At 43.2% G+C, this 21,594-nt stretch overlaps 1 protein-coding gene across 4 annotated transcripts in view; it reads right to left on the reverse strand.

The window, feature by feature from the left end:
- NEDD4L (NEDD4 like E3 ubiquitin protein ligase) overlaps positions 1-21,594 on the reverse strand; it is a 294,560-nt gene that overhangs the window by 202,791 nt on the left and 70,175 nt on the right. For all 4 annotated transcript variants that reach the window (XM_036419451.2, XM_036419454.2, XM_045574929.1 and 1 more), the window contains exon 2: positions 1,563-1,636. In XM_036419451.2, the coding sequence (XP_036275344.1) occupies positions 1,563-1,636 (74 nt within the window). The remainder of the gene's footprint in view (positions 1-1,562; positions 1,637-21,594) is intronic.

Consider the following 21,594-nt stretch of genomic DNA (forward strand, 5'->3'; position numbering starts at 1 on the left):
TGAGAATTAAAGAGAGCCCAGGATGGCAGGGTGTGTGTGAGGGAGATGCCTGGTAAGCTAATGGCACCTCCATGAGAATTAGGAAGAGTGGCCTTTCCTCAGCTGGCAACCCTGTGCCACAGCCCCTCCCTCCCCTAATTAGATTCTACTTACTGAATTCAAGTCCATTTACTGGGAAACGGCCAGGTGCCAAGATCTCTGGGCTTATGGACAAGAATACAAAGAGCTGTAGCCTCTGAGTCCACCAACTCTACTAAGGCGGAGACCAGAAGGAGAAGGAGGAAGCTCAGGGAGCCACCACAGCCCAAGGACCAGAGTTGTTTTGTCCTCTCAGGCTGCACGTGATGGGGGCGGTAGTGGGGAGCTCAGGAGGGTGCTGCCTGCCACCTGCACTGGCCCAGGAGAGAGTCCTGCCAGAAAGGATGTGAGGAAACTCCATGCCGAGGGGAAAACATGAGCAAAGGAAACATGGCAGAGTTAGAGAATGGTGAGTTCTCAGTGCAGGGGCAGGAAAAGGAGAGAGGCCTCCTGAGTCAGGCTGAGGCCCCAAACCAGGGGGTCACTACAGGGGACAGGGCAGGGCACTTGCAGATGATCCAGTGCTGTAATGAGGGGACTGCAGCAGCAGCCACCACGCACTCATGGTAAAACCCCACAGGGTATCCAACGTGAAAAGGACGCCAGGGCTGGGGCAAGTCACTGTTCCGGCATTCCCAGCTTATGTGCCCCCGGCCAGCAGCAACCTTACTGGACCTCGTGGCCACATGTCCAAAATGGAAACCATCCCCACACACCACAATATTTTGAATTGAATTTTTAAAATTCCACCACTTGCATCTATCGATGCTTATGGCGTACAAAGGGTTAAGCTTTGTCAACCATAGGACAAGAAAGCTGGTCTGGGACTTCCAATGTCTCCTCTATGTCTGAAGTACAAAAGGTCTTTGTTCTTCAAAATCTAGTTCCAATCCTGTCCCCGGTGGCTCCAACCTCACTCTGCTACCAGTTTAACACATAACGCAACACACTGCAGAGGGCCAACAGGAACAAAAAGATCCCACATGAATATTCGGTGCAAAACTCTAAATAAAAAAAGCTGAGACACCAGGAAGATCGGCTGTTTCCCTGCTAGAAGTCACCAAATGCCTCTAAATTATCAAATATATGCCAAGGAATTATGCAGGTTTCTTAGGAACAAAATGGCACTTGTGTTCTTCCCTAAACTGGGAATATGTTTTAAGTAATATATTAAAATAAGCACAGACTTATTCCCAAACTGTATTTTTTCCACTGCAAAAAACCAGAAACTTCAGAATCAATTTCCTCATGAAAGCCAACCCATAGGAAGGACTAGCCTGCTGACCACAAGTAGTACAAGGTCTAGGCCCTCACACAAATTGTGGTCCCTGGACTAGCATTTCAGCATCACTGACTCGATCAGAATTTGCAGAGGTACCCAGCAATCTCTGCTGGATGAAGGCCTCCAGGTGATCCTGCTGCCTGAACCACAACAGTGCTTAAGGTTAGCAAGCCAAAAAAGACTACAAAATAAGTCAACATACCTGGCTCCAAAGATGTCTTTTTTGGCGAGATCAATTCCAGAAACAACCTTCACTCTCAGAACACGCGATTCTCCCTGTTGGAGGGGGAAGAAAAAAAATTAAATAACAGTCTTCAATGGATCGCGCTCTCACACCCAGTATGCAGAAAAGGATTCCTCTTCAGGCCAGAACTGAAATACAGAGCAAACCAACTCAGCATAGGCTGCTGCTCCCTACAATGAAGTTCAAAAAGCTGCATTCCAGCTCAAAATTCTGACGACCCTAGCAATTCAGAGCATCCAGGTGAACTGAGCACAAGTTGGATTCAAACTAAGTCATGCAGCCAGGACCGGTTTGACTCAATGGATAGAGCGTCAGCTTGGGGACTGAAGGGTCCTGGGTTCGATTTCAGTCAAGGGCATGTACCTTGGTTGCGGGCATATCCCCAGTAGGGGGTGTGCAAGAGGCAACTGATCGATGACTCTCTCTCATCGATGTTTCTAACTCTCTAGCTCTCTCCCTTCCTCTCTGTATAAAATCAATAAAATATATTAAAAAACAAAACAAAACAAAAAAACAAACTAAGTCATGCAGATCAATTATGTTTGCAATGATAGGAAGAATTTCCCAGTTGTGCCAAGAATACAACCGCACATGTGAAACCACCTAGATAAATGCCCAACAGCAACAAGGTACCATAAATTTAGTAAATAATCCCACTTTGGGGTGTGTGTATTTGTATGAGCGGCCTGAGATAGAAAGGAATTTCATGTGGTAAAATAGTTCTTCAACATTATGGTTTCAGAATATCAGTGCTGGCAAACAAACATAATTCCTCAGTTCCGGTAAAAAGACCATCCTAAATGGAAATCTTCCCAAATCATCTCAGAAATCACTCATTCATTCATCTGCTTATTCATGCATTCATTCCAACATTTTCCAAGCAGCTTCTATGCATCTGACATTGAGCTAGACTTTGAAACACAGGCATGAACATGCTGTGGCCTGCTCAGTGACAAGGAGACCAACAGCTCAAGACCCTGTGATGGCACCTGCCAAAGGGCATGGGTTGGAAAAGTAGTCAAGAAAAGATGGGCATGCTCAGAAAGAGGTGTCAGGCAGAAGTCCAGGATAACTCTCGGGTTTCTAGTTTGGATCACTACTAATAAGTGTTAACATAAATTAAAATAGAGGGTTAAGTTGAATTCGAGGAGCCTATGAATCAACCAGTTGGAAAAAAATAAATTGATAAATGGGGGAGATGTCTAGTCTGGGAGTTATTCACGTAGAGTTGGTAGTTACAACTAGAAGTCCATGGAAAGTTATCAAAAAAGATTGGGAAGGGAGGGGGAAGGTGCTAGAGATGAAGCCCTTTGGGACACAAGCACTAAGGAGGAAAAGAGAAGTACTATGAAATTCATTTACCCCATGTTTAGTAAAAACCTAGCAGGAAAAGAAAACCTAAATGATTATGTAGATCATGTCATGTGAAAGGGAATAAAAGTAAGGAGAAATAAAACATGAAGGGATCAGGAGGCTGAAGCTTTGTCAATCAGACACTGGATCAAACAGGCATAGGTGCCATCAGACCCAGCGCAGTATCATTTAGGTCCCAGGATTCTTCCAGCCCTTCAACCACTCTCCCACTATCCAGCCTGGCACAAGGATGCTCACACACAGACACAGCATGGCACCAGCGTGGTTCAGAGAAGCTTCTCAACCTGCGAGTGCTTATGACTACTTGCAAACGAGGCCTGCACTCACATCTGACAGGACGGAATGCGTTTGGCAGCCTTCATGAGAGAATTAAGACAAGTCAGGAATCACTACTACACATCAGAGTGTCCCCAAGTGTTTATCAAAGCCCCGGGTCCTGTGCTCCTCCCTTTGTGCCTGTAACTGCCTGATTGACTGCCCTGGCCTTGCTCTTACACCCTCACCTCACCGGCCCTTGTCAAGGATCCCTTCTCAGCACAGATGTTATCCAGTGTAATATCTCTCTGTTCTGTCTCTCACAGCAGGCATCTCCCATGGTCAATTCAGTCAGGGAATGTCACCACGAAAATATTTTTCACATGTCCATCCCAATTTGGCAACACACCTGTGTAGAGTGCATAGCACACCTGGGAAACGTTACAGCCCACTAGTTTCATAGCACATATCGATAAACTGAGAACCGTGGATTAAAATGAAATCCTTGCCTGCCAGCTAAGGGGTTGAAGACTTTGCTTGAGATGCAGGGAGGAATCGTTCAGAAGAAGAAATGGAGGACAGGAGATGGATTGTCTCTGTCTCCCTGCTAAGCAGTAACTCCTGATAACCGACTCAGGCTGAGCAGCAGGTCAGTTTCCACACCTAGCCTTGCACTTGGGACTAATTTGGGGGAGAAAAAGAAGGGACTGCGTTTAGGATGGAAACCAAGATGGAGTCACCAGTCACATGAGAAAACAAGAGTTCTGGTAAGAAACGATCTCTTTGTCTCATCCCCCCCTGGAATTCTCAGAAATCCTGGGCAGTGTCCTACACTTTACACAAACTGGGTAGGGGCTCGACTGAACCTTGTCTGGGTTTGAATGAATAGGATAAGCCCAGCTGATACCTGGTTGCCTTGGGTTTGCATTAATATTGGGTGAATGTTCTTATATTGGGTGGGTGGAGCTATTTTCCAAAGACATACATTTTAAAATCAACAAACATTAATAAATGAATAAAAATAAATGTAAATAAAGGGATAACTAAAATTTTCACGGAAACTGATTTACTCATTTAGTAAGCATGAGCACCAGTTCTAAGATCTAGGGATACAATAATACAGAGAAAACACCTCACCCTACCCATCCCATATCCTAGTATATATAAGAGCTTTCAACTGTATCAGCAAATAAGTCAGGAGAAGCTGCAGCCACATGGAAATATAGAATGGCAATAATTTTAAGTGCTTTATTGAGCACTTAAACATTTCATACACACACCCTTTCACTAAACAAATCCTCACTTAGGAATCAATCCTAAGGAAATAAGCACAGATGTGTACTATACACAAACCAAAAATACTAAAAGGGCAGTCCCCACAGCATTTTTTTTTTTGAGAGTGTCAATTCTTATCTTTTTTTTTATTTTTTTATTTAGCATAAAACCTTTATTTTTTATTTTTTATTTTTTTTACATATTTTATTGATTTTCCCCCCCTCCCTCCCCAGAGTTTTATGTCCATTGGTTGTATTTATATGCATGTATACAAGTCCTTCGGTTGATCTATTATCTCCCCCAGATCCTCCTCCCCTCCCCGCTGTAATTTGACAGTCTGCTTGTTGCTTTACTGTCTCTATATCTATCTTTTGGTTCATCAGTTTATAATGATCTTTATTATCCACAAATGAGTGGGGTCATGTGGTGTTTCTCTTTCATTGATTGGCTTATTTTACTCAGCATGATGTTCTCCAATTCCATCCAGGTTGCTGCAAATGATGAGAATTCCTTCTTTTTTATGGCAGCATAGTATTCCATTGTGTAGATGTACCACAGCATTTTTTTTAAGTGAAAGAAATCTAAAAATCCCCACTAAAGTGGACAACTAATTGTTTATAGCAATTCAGTGCAATGGGCTACAGTATAATCATTAGAAATATGTGTGAATCTGCAACAACCTTCATTCATTCCATAAGTATTTACTAAGTTCCCACTGTCGTGTGCCAGACTCATGACCTGGGGGCTACAGATGTGAGCAAGATGGAGTTCCAGACTCGAGGAACCCACAATCTAGAAGACAGACTGACAGAACATAAATACACAACACAAACAAACAAGCAGGGTAATTTCTGAGACTGGTAAGTGCTTTGATGACAGTTAAATATAAGCAACTAAGTAGGGGGGGGGGGGGGGCTATGTATCACTGGTGCTCAGAAAAGGCCTCTTTGGGGAGGAGACACTTGAGCTGAAACCTGAAGGAGATAGAGGATGGTCATGGGGGGAGAGCAGGTCATGCAGGGGTGCCAGCAAGTCCCAAAGCCTGGGGGGAGCAAGTCTGGCCCTACAGGAAGAGGCCAGCATGGCACGGTGGAGCCAGAGATGCGAGGCCAGCCTCACTTGACAGAGGGTGGGCATTATTCCAACACGCCCCCTCTCCACAATGCCCCCTTGGAAAGTTTCAAGTAGGGGAATGACAAAATTTGAAGGTTATGAAAGACCACTTTGGGTTTTTGGGAGAATGGACTCTTAGGGAGACCAATTAAAAGGAGATCTGGCAAGAGATGGTAAGCTTTGCATAGGATAAGATGTGATTAGATTTAGCATACAAAGAAATGTTTGAAATCAACTATATGGTTAAAACAAAAGTTTTCAATGATTTCTACAAATGAGTTTAGAGACCAGCAAGTTGTTTAACAAGATGTCTCCCTTTTCCATGTAAACTCACAACTAAACTACATTTCCCAGCATTCCTTAGAATCATGTGACTACTTTCTGGCCAATAGGACATGGACAGAAATGATGTGGGCATTTTCCAGACCAGGCCTATAGACCCTTCCCACTCACCATCCTTCATTCTCTCCCTATCCTCCAGCTCAATGAAGAAGATCCTAGAGGCCAAGGAGCAAAAACTCCAGGAAGGGAGTGAGAAGAACAGAGCATACCCCCATCCCACCTGCTCTCTCCACCATCACCTACTGACTCTGCCCAGACAGTGAGCTGAAAATAGACTTGTACTGTTTATTCCCACTGAAAACTGTTAACTTATCATAGTCAACATAATCTCATTTTGAAATAAATATCAATTATCTGCACGGAAAAAGACCCAGAAAGGATGATGTCAATAGCAATTATCTCTGGGTAACAGATAACTTCTTTTTGCTTATCTGTTTTTTTCTTTCAGAAACATTATGTTTGTTTGGAAAAGAAATTTTTGTAGAAACTTCAGAAAATATAGATGAAAAAAAGAACAAATTAAAATCACAGGTTTAGAAATCCAGGCTTTGTATTTTTTAAATGAATAAACCTTGTCATGAGAAAAATAAACCTACAAGTTATATTTTAGCCAACTCACAAAGGTATAGAGCTATATATTCAAAAGATGTGATGGGGTTCTCTTATATAACTGTAGGCAATAGCTTAGAGATGAAAGGGAGAAAGGCTTTATTGAGCACTTACTATTTAAAAGCACCTGTTGCAGGAAATTTACTTCTCTCTGAAGTTAAGGGCAGGGAGCAGGAAAAAGAATGGTACTCTATAAAAATAGTTTTTATAAATGGGGTTCAGACATACAGCAAAAATGTTTTATCTTTGTTTCCTCCCAATAACAAGCTTGCATACAGATAAGCAGCCATCGTCATTCCGTAAGGAAACACATGACCAGGTGTGTGACTAATTGGTGTGGGCCCCAAGCCGAGCAATTGTATTTTCTGAAGCATTTTATTACTTTCATAAAACCTACAGATGACATTTTGGTCCCTAGTTATGAGTGCAGGAGATAAATATTTAACTAGGGTGGCTTATGACACTGGAAATATTATTTGGAGATAGAATGTACACCACAGAGAAAGCACAGCACAGAGAGGTGAGGCTGAATGCCCACAGGCATCCTCATGATATCAGTGTCTCTTGCTGTTACAACTCCATTTTGCACTGAGTAACAGGGATGATCCTATGCATCTGACATGGGCTTTTCTTTTCCACTGAGTTTTCTAATTCTTCATTAAGTCATAGAACAAGGCAAGGTGTCCAAGCCATAAATGAATGACTTAGAGCAGTGGTCGGCAAACTCATTAGTCAACAGAGTGGCAAACTGCGGCTCTCGAGCTGCTTGTGGCTCACGAGTCGCAGTTTGCCGACCATTGGCATAGAGGAAGTCACACCTAGGTGGTATTCTGAAGGCTCATTTGTAAGTCAGCCTGTTCACATAGACTGTGTATAAGAGGTTACCAGATTCTCATGCCTATCCACAAAGCCTATTGCACAATTGATCCAACTGTTCCTATGGCGAAATAAATCCCAAGTTCCAACTCAAAGCAAGATAATCGAATTTACCTTTTCTCCTATGGATGTGCCTTAAGGAGGTAACTTTTTATGTTTGATCCCTTATTCTTCACAATGGCCCCCAGACCACCATCACCCCCCCCCCAAAAAAAAGTGATATCTGGCCTGTGAAACAGTGTTCTTTCCACACGGGGATCCACTGTGGCCCTAGGTGTTGCATATACCAGATGTCCACATGGACAAGGATGTCCTAAGTCAGGGACTTGAATATCTTAATCCTTCTTCCCTAAATCAATTTATGTATTTACCTTCCACAGTCTACCTTATATTTATGCTATTATCCACAACACTTGCAGGCTCACACTAAGCACTCATTATTAGAGGTGGTCATTATTTCTTATACATATGTCCACACTGTGCCTGCTACACAACAGATATTGTTAATCTTCTCAGTCTTTCATGCTCTTGCCCCAACTATGAAACAAAATTCTGTTGCATACTTTTTTTAACTGAAAATTATTTTTTAAAAACATGTTTTTATTTACTTTTAGACAGAAGGAAAGGGAGAGGGAAAGGAAGAGATACTAATTGGCTGTCTGCTACACACACCCCTACTGGGGATCAAGCCTGGAACCCAGGCGTGTGCCTTAATAGGAATTGAATCAGAGACCTCTTGGTGCATGGGTGATGCTCAATCGCTGAGCCACTCCGGCTGGGCACTGTTCCACACATTTTTAAAATATCCTGCACTCATATCCCCCAACCTCGTCCTACATTCCCATCATCGCCCACTCTTGTCCTTTCCATCCCAATTCCCAACCTCCACACCTTGTCCCTCTTCACTCTCTTGATGGGTTCCCCACTTTACTTGGCAGACCCCTTTCTTCACTTTTATCATTCAGTTCTCCACTTTGGCTTCTAATGACACACTCAACAACAATGACATTCAAGCATTGTGCAGGCAAAAAAGAGGGCCCCAAAACTGAACAAGGCAACATTCTTCTCTGTCCAACGGGCTTACAATCAAGGGTGGAGATTAGATATACACATTCCTAAAATATACCTAAAACACAGGGGTGGAATAGAGACATAAGTCGTGTATGGTGAGAATAAAGATGCATGATGGAAAACACATCCAGCTCAAGTTCAGCTGATACCGATGGCAGCAAACAGGCCAGCACCCAGAACCATCCATTGATGCTGTCCACCACTGTCTGACCAACACTGTTATTCGAAATGAGCAAGTCCCAAGAACATTAATTCCAGAAAAAAAATTGCAGAAACACAGAATTCAACCTTTACTAGATCATGGCTATTAATATGTCATGTGGAAAAGTTAAAGGAGAAGAAGTAAAAGATGGCTTTTTAGAGAAAAATCTTAATTTTAATGGTCAAGGTGACTAAGTTTCAGAAATTATGTTGTGTGGTTTTAAAATGTCTACACATTTATAATCTTCTTTCAAGAGGTGGGGCTTAATATTTCTCCCTCACCTGGGATTTAGGGAATTCTTTCTAATAAACAAAAGCCTGGCCAGTGTGGCTCCGTGGTTGAGCATCCACCTTTGAACCAAAAGGTCACGCTTCAATTTCTGGTCAGGGCACATACCTGGGTTGCGGTCTCGATCCCCTATAAGGGGTGTGCAGGAGGCAGATGATCAATGATTCTCTCTCTCTCTCCTTCTCTTCCTTTCTCTGAAATCAAAAAAATCATTTTTTTAAAAAACAGAATATGGAGGTGAGAGTGCATGACTTTGAAGACTGGGCTACAGAGGAATTGTGGCTTGTTCTCTCTTTCTTTCTTTCTCAAATCAATCAATAAAATTTTCGAAGAGTTATCCTGTACACCAAAAATAGTTGCAGGTTCAATTCTCAGTCAGGGCACATATCCAGGTTGGGGGTTTGGTCAGAGTGCATATGGGAGGCAACCAATCCTTGTTTTCTCCCTCTCCTAAAATGAATAAAAACAAATCCTTGGGTCAGGATTAAAAAAGAAAAGGCATGGCATTTTAAAGGCAGGATTAACAGAACGTGGTGACATGCTCAGTATAAGTGCAGTGTTCGTATTATTTTTAAGAAGTTTAGCACCTGATGCCTTGTAAGTACAGAAACATTTGAAACTGAAACTGCTCCAGAAACTTTAGGCTACATGACCTTAAGTATAAACATTTTTAATTCTAAAAACAATGATGATAACATTAGAAAGAGACTGATTTTTTGTTCCACTTATTTTTGCATTCATTGGTTTATTCTTATATGTGCTCTGACCAGAGATCAAACCCACAGACCCAGACAGGTGTAACAGGATGGTGCTCTAACAAGCTGAGCTACCCAGCTAGGACGAATCTTTCTAAAATTTATCTTCTCCACTGCACCAGTGAGATCTCCCCGGGGACCAACGGATCAGACTGAAACTCCTCGGCCCGGCATTGATGACTCACCACAACTTGCTCTATTCCCAGAGTACCTGTGCTCCTCACGGCGACACAATCCCCTTCTTCCCTTTCCTTTCCTGTACAGCACCCATTCTCCCCAATGGTCAGCTCAGGTCCATGCAGTCCTTCCACCAGAAGGGCCTCCTCTGTGCCGAAGGCAGTATGAGGAATAAGGAGTCAATAAGACAAGAATCCAAGCCCACAGGAATGTGCGTGCTATGTTATCAGAGCATACACACACACACACACACACACACACAAGGAATTACAAGATGACACTGGGTCTGTGGGTTTGATGAGTTTAATAACAGCAATGGGTGGATTCTGGGAACTTAGATGAGGAAGAAATGAATGTACCTGCGAAGGGGGTGTGGGGAGGAAAATGGAGCAGAGCGTTGAGGAGAGCCCCAGGTGAGCAGGCATTTGAGCCAGGCCTTGAAGAATGAGGAAAGGGGAGGAACAACCTTTGAGACAATCGGGCACCTGGACATGGGGATAGTCAGAGTGCTGGAGGTGGGTGAGGGGAAGAGCTGCCAGGGCCTGCACTCGTCCTCTGTGAAGGGCACACACAGCTAAGCAGGTGAGTGGCGGACTCACTGATGACATGAGCAAAGAGCAGATGGGAGGGAGTAAATCCAGAGAGAGGAGGGCGGGGACACACGGTCGGCTCTCTGTCTGGCAGATGGAAGACCCGGGACCGATTCCAAAGCTATTCCAGTGGGAGCAGCACGGCTCAGGACAGACTGGCTCTGCTCTGCAAGGCAAAGAAGCAGACAGCAACTCCCATCTCCGGTCTCGGCTGGTGATCTCAGATGATAGGAAATAAAGCAAGAAGAGTGGGTCCAGGGCTATGGGAAAGAGAAGAAGCTGGGTTTCTTGATCGAAAGTCATCTTCCCCATGTGCAGGTAGCGATGACCAAATGGCAGTGAGAAGTCAGAAACCAGAGCTCGGTCCAGAGGTCAGAAATGGACACCCAGCCTGGGAGACCGGCGCCTTCCTCTGGGCCTTCCTTCAGACCGGCCATGTACGTGGGCACTTACTAAGTAAAAACTCACTTTAGTCTCTTTTCCTCCCAGGGAAGTCTTATCTTCTCAACTGAACTCTATGCTTGCACTGTCGGATATGGTAGCCACTAGCTACATGAGGCTAAATTTAATTTAAATATGTCATTAAGATTAAAATCCACTTCCTTAGTAACACTAGTCACATTTCCAGTGCCCAATAGCCACACATGTCTAGTGGCTGCTGCACTGGTCAGTGCAGCTAGAGGACATTTCTACAGTCATAGAAGGGCCCAGTGGATGTGCGGCTCCAGGGCACTACCTCACATGTAGCATGCAGGAATGTGATGGATCTGAATTACCTCTGAGGCAGGTTGTACTGTAAACCAAGGTCAAGGTTTCCTCTGAAATATTAAAGACTGGCATGCATGCAAATTGAGTGTCTATAAATCAATATCTGTAAAATCTAATTAAGCAAATAGAGTTGAGTGTGGTACAGTCTTCCTGCATCAAGACAGTTTAAAACTCACTATACAAATAAAAGACTAGTGGTGATGGTGGCTGAGCAGAATACGACAAAGACCTGGGAGTTTTAGCCTAGCCCAGTAGAGGACAACCTCATAACAAGGCTGCTTTTTTTTCTTTCTGCTGAATCTCACACAGTATCCACAGAAAAAGTATTCTTGGCCCTTTTGAGAGAATTATAGACATACAGGAAAATATCAGGAGGGACAGGGCTGGTAGGAAAGGGAACTCAACTCAGATAACAGAGGTCAGTTGAGAAATGAGAGTGATCAACTATCTGGAAAACTACCTAGAGGGAGCCCCGTGGGGAGTGACGACGAACCAGGCCCAAAGGACGAACTGAAGCCAATAGGAAAGTCTCCTGACCATCACATCTGAGCAGTTCAGCCACATCTGAACCCGCTCCAGAAAGGCAAGGGTGCTATAAATTAAATAAATGCCAACAGAATCATATTCAAGCTCCCATAAGATTTCTGTCAATTCTAATTATAGCAGATCCTTGAGTAACACTTTCATTATACGCCGTTTCATTTTGACGTTGATGAGATGTCCTAGGAACTTAACTCCTGTTTCTATCAGCTAGTCTATGGTAAATTGGCTGTTATACTTCGTTTTGTGGCAGTTCCAAGAACCTATAGATGGCTTACATGAGGACTTGCTGTGCCGCACGGCTGGTACTGAATCATGCAAGTTTCTCTCAAACCCTGCCCCCTACCCCATAACCAAATACTGTTTTGACCCATTGCCTTAAAGTGCTAGTATCACATTTCTTTGTTTCAGAGACAACATTAGATGTCTTTGTTGCTGACTTTGGCATAAAGCTGAGCCATGACATTCCAGGTAGTCATTCTGAGTTATTTGCCGGTATCACCATTCCACATCATTTCACCTGGAAAATATGCCCCTGAAGAAGAAACGGGGGGTGCGGGTGGGCTTCAGGGGTTGGTGGTAAGTTGAGGAGGTAGCAGTGAGTGGTGGCTATGATCAGTCACATATAAGTGACATGTGGACCCTCACAGGCCTCACATGTAACATGCCAGGATGCATATTTTTAGAGTGGCTCTCAATTAAAAGTGTTAAATGTTCCAATGCCAAGGTCCATAGTAATTATGGAGAGAAGAGAAAAAGGTGCCATTGAGCGGTGTCCATGAAATGAATGAGCTGGCAAGAGTCCCAGCTCAAAGGACATAATCACTCTCTTCCACTAATTAAAAATTCTCTTTTTACCAGAAGAATTGGTAAAACTCCCTGTAAAAGGTTTTCAAAGAATCCATTTATCAATGATTCTTTTGTTTTAAACCTTTAATCATGAGACAGGAAACGTTTTTAAATTCCTCTAAGATCACTAAGACAAGAATTACCCTGTATTCTTAGTTTTAAAAACGATCATAATAAACAATGGCACTTTGTTGAAAGCCACAAATCATAGTTCAAGATCTAAAATTTTCCATTTTTCACGGCCCTCCTAACTCTGACCTCCCGCTATAGAGTCAAGTCTGGGTTTCTAGGTCAAATGTGTAGCTTGACTAGAAGGAACTGGAAGAGAGCTGAGCGTCAGGACGCAGCAGATGTTGTCAGGAAGATGTTCCGGGGGCAAACTCTGTGATCCTGGATCTGAATCTCACCAAGTGGGATTTGAACCGTGACTTCTGTCAGTGTGTCACAGGCTCCCAGCATCTTAAAGAAGACACAGGTGAACAAAGCTGGTAACTCATTTCCAGTGTTGAGCATTAGATTTCACAATGAGAAAATGCCCATACATGGCTGAGGCTCAGGACCAATAACTGGCACCTTTACTCTGTGGACAAGTTGAACAGATGCAAATTATAATCAATTAGAGGCCCAGGGCATTAAATTTGTGCATGTGGAGGGTTCCCTCAGCCTGGCCTGTGCCCTCTCGCAGTCTGGGAGCCCTGGGGGGATGTCTGACTGATGGCTTAGTGGTTGCCAGCCATGAGCCCGGCTTCTGGCTGAGCGGCATTCCCCCTGTGGAAGCACAGTGACCACCAGGGAGCAGTTCCTGCGTTGAGTGTCTGCCTCCTGGTGGTCAGCATGCATCATAGTGACCAGTCATTCTACCATTCAGTCATTTGCATATTTGCCTTTTATTATGTAGGTTTGGAAGGCTACAAGGTGAGTGAGTACTAAGCACGGGGGCTTAGTTGTGTTCATCTCCACAACAGGATGACTCCCCCCACTGCTTCCCAAGTCCACAGAACAGTACCAAATAGAAGCCTGTCTAGATTTCCATTTCCTGCATGCCAGACCCAGACCCCTCATCCCAGGCTCTGCCTTAACTGGTTTCCTTTCTCAGGTGGCAACCGAATTCCAACCCTGCCTCCTGGAGATCACACCTGAGTCACCAGCACTGGGACTGGGGATGTTTCCAAACTCTTCAGCCACACAGTTGCAGATAATTTCTTGGTTTGCTCCCATGAATACCATATTCGCTAGTAGCTTAATACTCAGAAGGTAACTGTTTCTAATTCCTGTATAGGTCTCAAGATCTTGTAAAATAACTATCCACACTTGGGCTATGGCTCAAGCCTTCCGGCACTACTAACCACATTAGAGTACCTAAGTCTCTATTGGAAGAAGACAATTAGGAGAACCATGCTCCAAAACACAGGGACGGGGAAGGGGCCAAGAACATCCAGGCTCTACAACTCATTCGACCACATCACATGGCACAGTGGCTCAGAGCACCTGACAGGTAACTCAGGAATTCAAGACATCACAGATGGGCAAATGTCCCAACTTTGAAAGAAAAAAAAGCTATCAACCATAATGTTAATTATAAAGACTGGGCTTACAGCAATTTTTCCCTCTACCAAAACCAATTTGCTATAATATTTTTGCTCCCATCTCCTTCTTGTCCTTCAGGGGCCAGCTTAAATGGCTTTCCAGGGCTCCTGGACTAGTTACATCCTCCTGCAAGAGCTCCCACAGCACCCTGTATTTCCCTCCTTGCCCTTTATCATTGTAGCTTTCCAAATTGCTCTCATGCGCAAAGACGGAGCTCTCTGAGGGTAGGGACCAGAGACAAGATCAATGGACCTAGTGCAACTGCTCATGGCAGAAAACCACAAAGTAATGTTAACTTGCTCAGCACTGTTTTCCTAGACCAGCAGACAGCAGGGCACTCAAATGATTCAGGAGTGAATGTCCAAGTACATAAATGACATTAAACCAAGGCAAAGTTTGAGCGGGTGTTACTAAGTATTAATATTTTGTGAGCATTTAGAAAAGAAAAACAATCAATAGCTAAGGTTTGCAAAGTAAAACATGTGAACTTATTTCCTTTTCGGACAAGATTAATGGCCCCAGAGCATCTGCATATTGGTGTTTATAGACTTTGGCCAAACTACATTTTAATTCTTCTAGACCAGCAGTTTTCAGCATTTTTCATCTCATGGCACACATAAACTAATTACTAAAATTCTGCAACACCCCCAAAAATATATTTTTTGCTGCTTTAACAAAAGACTTTTAACTGTACTTTTGATTGACTTATAAAACAAGTAAGAATAATAGCAATTATCTACCTTTTTTGCTTCAGAGTGACTTTTTAAAAATCAGACACCTATACTTGTATATAAGGATTTCTTATACCAAGAATTAACCAATCGGATGCAACCTTATTATGGGATGTGACCAATAAGATATAACTCTATTAGATGACCTACATATTTATGGTTCAAGACAGGGTATTCACACCAGGTGGCGACTGTAGTGTTGGTTGTCGTCATTTTTTTATTTGACAATCTAAGAGAAAAGAGGTCAGTGTCCCTGACTCAACAGTCAGGTACTGCATGTTTTTTTTTTGTTTGTTTGTTTTTTGTTTTTTATATATATTTTATTGATTTTTCACAGAGAGGAAGAGAGAGGGATAGAGAGTTAGAAACATTGATGAGAGAGAATCATCAATCAGCTGCCTCTTGCACACCCCCTATTGGGGATGCGCCCGCAACCAAGGTACATGCCCTTGACCGGAATCGAACCCGGGACCTTTCAGTCCCCAGGCCGACGCTCTATCCACTGAGCCAAACCGGTCCCGGCAGGTACTGCATGTTTTAAAAACTTTTGCAGCGCACCAGCTGAAAAGCACTATTCCACACAAGGTGAAGACGTGAAGGTGAAGTGATGCTAGAGTTAAGCAGGATTCAGTTGTGCCCACTTGCCAATTCCTATCCAAAGTAGTCATTAGAAAACTCCAGGGAGGTCTCACTGGGCTTTATGGTTAGCTTCCTCCAGGGCAACTCTGTGAGCCAGGGAAATATGGATGGGGATATTGATGGCAGGCTAATCCAATTGGTAGCTGACATACACAACTGGATAAAATGTCAGATGACTGGAGAGAATCCAAAAAGATTTCACCATCATGGGTGATAGACCAAATCCCACATGACGGAGTTTTCCAGGGCTGTCAGCACTTGGTGCCGGAGTCCACAGGGCAGGATGGAAGGTACAAGATGAGTAAGCATCAAAAGCAGAGGGGGCAGGGCCTTTGGGGTTGTATTTTATCTTGAGCTCAATATGATTCAATTTTCAGACAGTGTAAACCACTTGAACTATTTAAAGTCCAGGGCAGGAACTGTCATCAAACTGTGCCCTGGGCCAGCGTTATGTTCAGATCCAAGTGGCAAGGCTTAGGAAGGAGGTGGTTATTTTGCTTTGTTTTTTTTAAGCCAACAGGACAAAATGCAAACAATAGAACACTGAGCAATCATCAGAAAAAATAAGGATGTTTTCTACGTACAGATTTGAAAACATTGGTTCCGTAAAAAGGCTAGGTGGAGGGCACTTCGTAGGGTATGCCATCCTTTACAGAAAAAGGGCAGGAAGGAGAGATGTGTATGTGTATACATGCAAATATCTGTCTGCATAGGTGTAAAGGAAACTCAGTAAAGACCCAAGAAACTGCCATCACCGGCTGACTGAGGACAGGAACTAGTTGGTAGGGTCAGAGGTGTGTGAGACACACACACACTGAGATGTTTCACTGCACAGCCTTCTTTGTTGTTTCTTTTTATCTTTATTATTTAAAGTATTACAGATGTCCCCCCTCTACTCCCCACTCCCATCCTCTTCCCAATATTGTCTATGTCCATGGGTTATGCATATGAGTTCTTTGATTGATCTTTCATCTCCTCCCCACTTCCCTCTGAGAATCTTCAGTCTCTTGCATTCTTTGGATTTTTAATTTAAAATCATTTATATGTATTAACTCAAAACATTTGTTTTTAAGTAACAGCATAGTTAATAAACAGACAGACATCACATGAAGACTTAGGCATGTTTGACCTAGTTTGTGTTAAACACACACACACACACACACACACACACACAAAAACAAAAACAAAAAAAAAACACCAGCAAAATTCCCAAAGATTCTTTCTGTGGGAAGGGAGGTGGTGTGGCCGAAGGAAAGTCATTTTATGGTAGCAGGTTGCAGAGGGTAAACCTCAACACAAGGAGTGAATGCCAAGGGAGGCAGCTGGGCCTTACTGAGGGGAAGAAACTTCCAGTCATTAACTCTGGTCAAACACAAAGCCAGGTGGCCTCCCGAGGCAGCGAGCAGGCCAGTTAGAACCAGAGTGAGAGCGAGGGCCTGCCACCTGCCAGAAATATACCAGGGCAGGAAAATGAACCAGATGGTCTCCAATGTCCTTCCTGACTCTGAGAGGTTGTGCTTTTAGAAGACCTGCTCCTAAGGAGCCAAGAACTCAGGCTAAAATGATTCATACAAGATCATGCACTTTCACTAGGTATGTTATATAACTTCACCAGTACAAAACCCAGGAATAATCATTACAATCCCCATCTACCTCACTACGAAACACAAGAGTATCCAGAAATTAGAGTGCTTCCTTATTTGCAGCCACTTCCAAAACACCATGAATGAAATAACCAATAGAAACAAAGTAAGAGCATGTGTTAACAGTATTCTGGAGGGGGGAGAGGAAGGTCTGTTTGTTATTATTCTAATTCAACATCTTATTCCTAAAAGGATTTTATGGTGACTAACTGGCCCCATATGAGGGGTTTAAAATTCCCCTCAGGAGGAATAGCAACACTTCCTCTACAATGGGCTGCTCTCTGGAGCCACTCTAAGAAATAACACAAGGGCAGGATTATCCAAGGAAGTGCAAGTGGTCACTGGTTCAAGGAGTGGCTGAAGTTCGATCGAATGCTGCATAAAAACTAAACTCAATCAACACAGAAAAGCAAAATCTCCAGCTAGAACCGAAACATCAAGACAAACGTCCCAGAGGGAAAAGCTGCAGCAGAATTGAGCTGCCACATTAGAAACTTCCAGAAGCCACAACGCCCAGACCCACAAACCTAAGAGAGCTGCTGACATCAATCAGCCACCGGACAGAAGATGCTGGGGTGACAAGAATAATGAGACTCGTGCAACCATTCATGGCTAGAGGTCCACAACACAGCCCCTTACTTTGAGTCTCTTCCCAACTCCTCCCTCCCCTCCTATCATCTCTGGCGGAAAGCCAGCAGCAAAGCATGAGTGATGTTCATTTCTAACTTATCTACCAGGCATCAGGATGGATAATGTTCATGGTCAATGGCTCCAGATGGAAAAGGAGACAAGTGTGCCAGAGGTATTGATCTTGGACAGAATCACTGCTCCTGTAACTTCACTTTCTTAAAATGTGCAAATGTGCCTTATCAGATGTGACATTTCAGCTGAGCCTCGTTATCCAGCAATGACATTTTATTACAAAGCCATAACTCATCAACAACTCATCAAGGAGAGAGCAACTAAAAAAATTTATTTCCTAGCTTACTGGAATTTTGCTTTGTGTTTTGAATCACAAATTTTTTAAGCAGCAAAATAGACAGTGGTTATTAAGTGTGTATTGTTGTGTTGTTTTTTTCTTCAGTTTCCATAGAAATACATACAACTACAGGATTTCATCACAGTACTTTCTTTTTTTTTTATTTAAAACAATCAAAGTCAAGTTTTCTAGTTTTTCAAACTACAAGCAATGTCATTTACCATGTGGGTGTGCTGCTGCTTCAAAAGCTATTTATAACTAAGCAGTGCCAGGAGTGAAATTACAAACATAATATTACTTTCGGGGGGAAAAAGAAAATAAGAAATGAAAATGTTAAAGTTTTTTGTTTCTTTGTTTTAATCCTCACCTGAGGGTATATTTTTCATTTATTCTAGAGAGAGAGGAAGGGTGAGGGAGGGAGAGCAAGAAATAAAAATATCAATGTAAGAGAAACAGCAATCAGTTGCCTCCCATACGCACCCGAATGGGGATAGAACTTGAAACTTAGGTATGTGCCTGACAGGGGACCAAACCTGCAACCTTTGATGTATGGGACAACGCTCCAACCCACTGAACACCTGGCCAGGGCTTAAGGTCATTTTTTATAGAGTATTTTATTTGTTTTTCTTTTACTGATCAACCTCTATTGAATGCTATTCCTTTCTATAACTTAAAATTATGTTTGACTTTAAGGCCAAGCACTTTGTACTTGGTTTTGACAGTTGATGTATAACCAAGTTTAGCAACTTGCTTTTCCTTTGAATCTTTTAACACAGCGGTCGCCAACCTTTTATACCTCACAGATCACCAGTGGTCCTTGGACCACCAGTTGGTGACCGCTGTTCTAACATGAACCATTGAAGACACACATGTCGACCTCATCCCATTTCCAATTTAAATATCTTCACATACAGGCCGTGGGACACATTCTGTGCCTTTCATAAAACCGTTATTCTTTGGTTCCATCTGTAAAGAACCTGGTACATTTATGAGAGTAATTTTTTAAAATTAACAAATGAGAGATTAGAGAAAAATGGGAACCAATGATGTATCCACAGGATGATAAAGCTCATGGTATCACCATCCCACCTAAAGGGGCATTGGACTAGACCCTTTCTATAGCCTATATCTGCTCGTTTCATCTCTCCTACTCCATAAATCCTGAGGATTCAGGAATGTCATCAGCCACCCTTCAAGTGGCTGTTCACAGTCATGGAACATTGACACCTATCCTGAAATGTGTACATTTCCCACACTGACAAGATTCCATGCAGGAAGGTGTTCTAAGAAGCCAAAGGATGGGCATGAAGCATCTTTTTGGAGTACCAATGCCTCTGGAAGTTTTGAAGGGTGTGGAGAGCAGCTACAGTGTTGGACAGGTTCAAGCCTTGGACTGAGAGGGCATGGTCCTTTCATGGCAAAGCCACATGCAAGCAAAGCCCTCCGAGCACAATTATAGACAAAAGCTATGATTATAAGCTTGACCTTATGGTCTGAACCTGTGGTCCCAGATGGCTGAGTGATGTAGGCCAGTGTTTCCCAACCTTCTCTCATGATGAGAATCACCTGGTGGAGTTGTTAACACACAGATTCCTGAATCCCAACTAAGAAGTGCTAAACTAGAATTTTTGGGAACATATAGGTAAAATTGCATACCTAACTTAGTGCTCTGTATATAAAATCTGTCTTAGAGCACTAGTTAAGTATACAATTTTACCTATATGTTCCCAAAAATTCTAGTTTAGCACTTCTTAGTTGGGATTCAGGAATCTGTGTGTTAACAACTCCACCAGGTGATTCTCATCATGAGAGAAGGTTGGGAAACACTGATGTAGGCTATGGAAGGTGCAGCAAGTGCTGCCAAAACAAAGCTTGATAGAGTTCTCAGGTGCATGTAATTAAGTAGATTTGAAACTTGAGAGAACATTGTAAACATCTTGACCACACCATTGTTTTGCCTCATGGGATCTGACTATAAAATAAAGACTTGGCTTACAGGCTGTGGCACTGTCTCTCCTTCCAAGAACAATGTCCCGCCTGGCCACAGCTATATTCTCTCATCTATTTTCTTTAACCCTTCACTGCCCCTTCACCATTGGCCATGCTGGACGTGGTTCAGAAGGATAAGATGGTGGCTCTCAAAGTATGGATCCCTGACCACCAGTATTGGCATCATCTGGCCCAGTGGTTGGCAAACTCATTAGTCAACAGAGCCAAATATCAACAGTACGATTGAAATTTCTTTTGGGAGCCGAAAACCAACTTTTGCACATGGGCCATAAAGTTTCAATCGCACTGTACATGTGCACCCGCACCTGGTATTTTGTGGAAGAGCCACACTCAAGGGCCAAAGAGCCACATGTAGCTCGCAAACTGCAGTTTGCAGACCACTGATCTGGCCACTTGGCAGAATGCTCATTCTCGGGCCCCACCCAGACCTTGCTGATAAGCAGAATCTCTGGGATGTGTTTAGAATAAGGTCCCAGGTGATTCTGGAGCACCATCAAGTCTAAGAAGCAATGTTATATTAAAACAAAAAGGGAGTATCATGAAGAAACACAGGCAACTTGTACCAGTTTTTAAGATCTCCCATTTATAACTGGGCTGCACTGGGCTCCTTTGCAGAGACAAGCTCAATCCCCTCTCCCCAGAGGATTCTGGGGTGGAAATGTGCAAGGAGCCAGCAACCCTACACGCTTCCTCCTGGCACCCCAGCCCTGAATCTCTCCCCCACCCCTCTCTCTGCTGGGAAGAGTGGCTGGGATGTGCACCAGATTCTGTGCTCATCTTCGTCCCTCTGTTCCAAAGCTCACAGCTTCTCAGTAACCCTTAGCAAGAATCACTCTGTGGGAAAAACATGCACAAGTGGAAAAGGGAATATTTTCACTCTGAATATAATTTCCTACTGTGTCTGGGTTGCTGCTTTATTTTATCTTCCCAAAGAGCATTTATTATACTTCCATCATTATTTTTATGAAAAAGTAGAATCACTTTAGGCAACATCAGATTCTTTATATGACTTCCAATATTTACGGAATCTCACTGATTCTGCCAATCCTATTGCACAGATCATCTGGTAATTCAATTTCATTAAATATATACATGAACTAGAGGCCCAGTGCATGACATTAGTATATTGGGGGAGGAGGGGAGTGGCCAAGGAGCATACCTCAGCCCGGCCTACATGCACCTTCTCACAGTCCAAGAGCCCTCAGGGAATGTCCAACTGACAGCCCACTCCCCACGGGGAGTAGGCCTAAGCCACAGACACCATTAGTACTGCCACAGAGGCAGAAGAGGCTCTTGCCACCACCACTGCGCTTGTCA

This window comes from Pipistrellus kuhlii, unplaced genomic scaffold, assembly GCF_014108245.1.
Source record: "Pipistrellus kuhlii isolate mPipKuh1 unplaced genomic scaffold, mPipKuh1.p scaffold_m20_p_6, whole genome shotgun sequence".
NCBI classification, from domain to species: Eukaryota; Metazoa; Chordata; class Mammalia; order Chiroptera; family Vespertilionidae; genus Pipistrellus; species Pipistrellus kuhlii.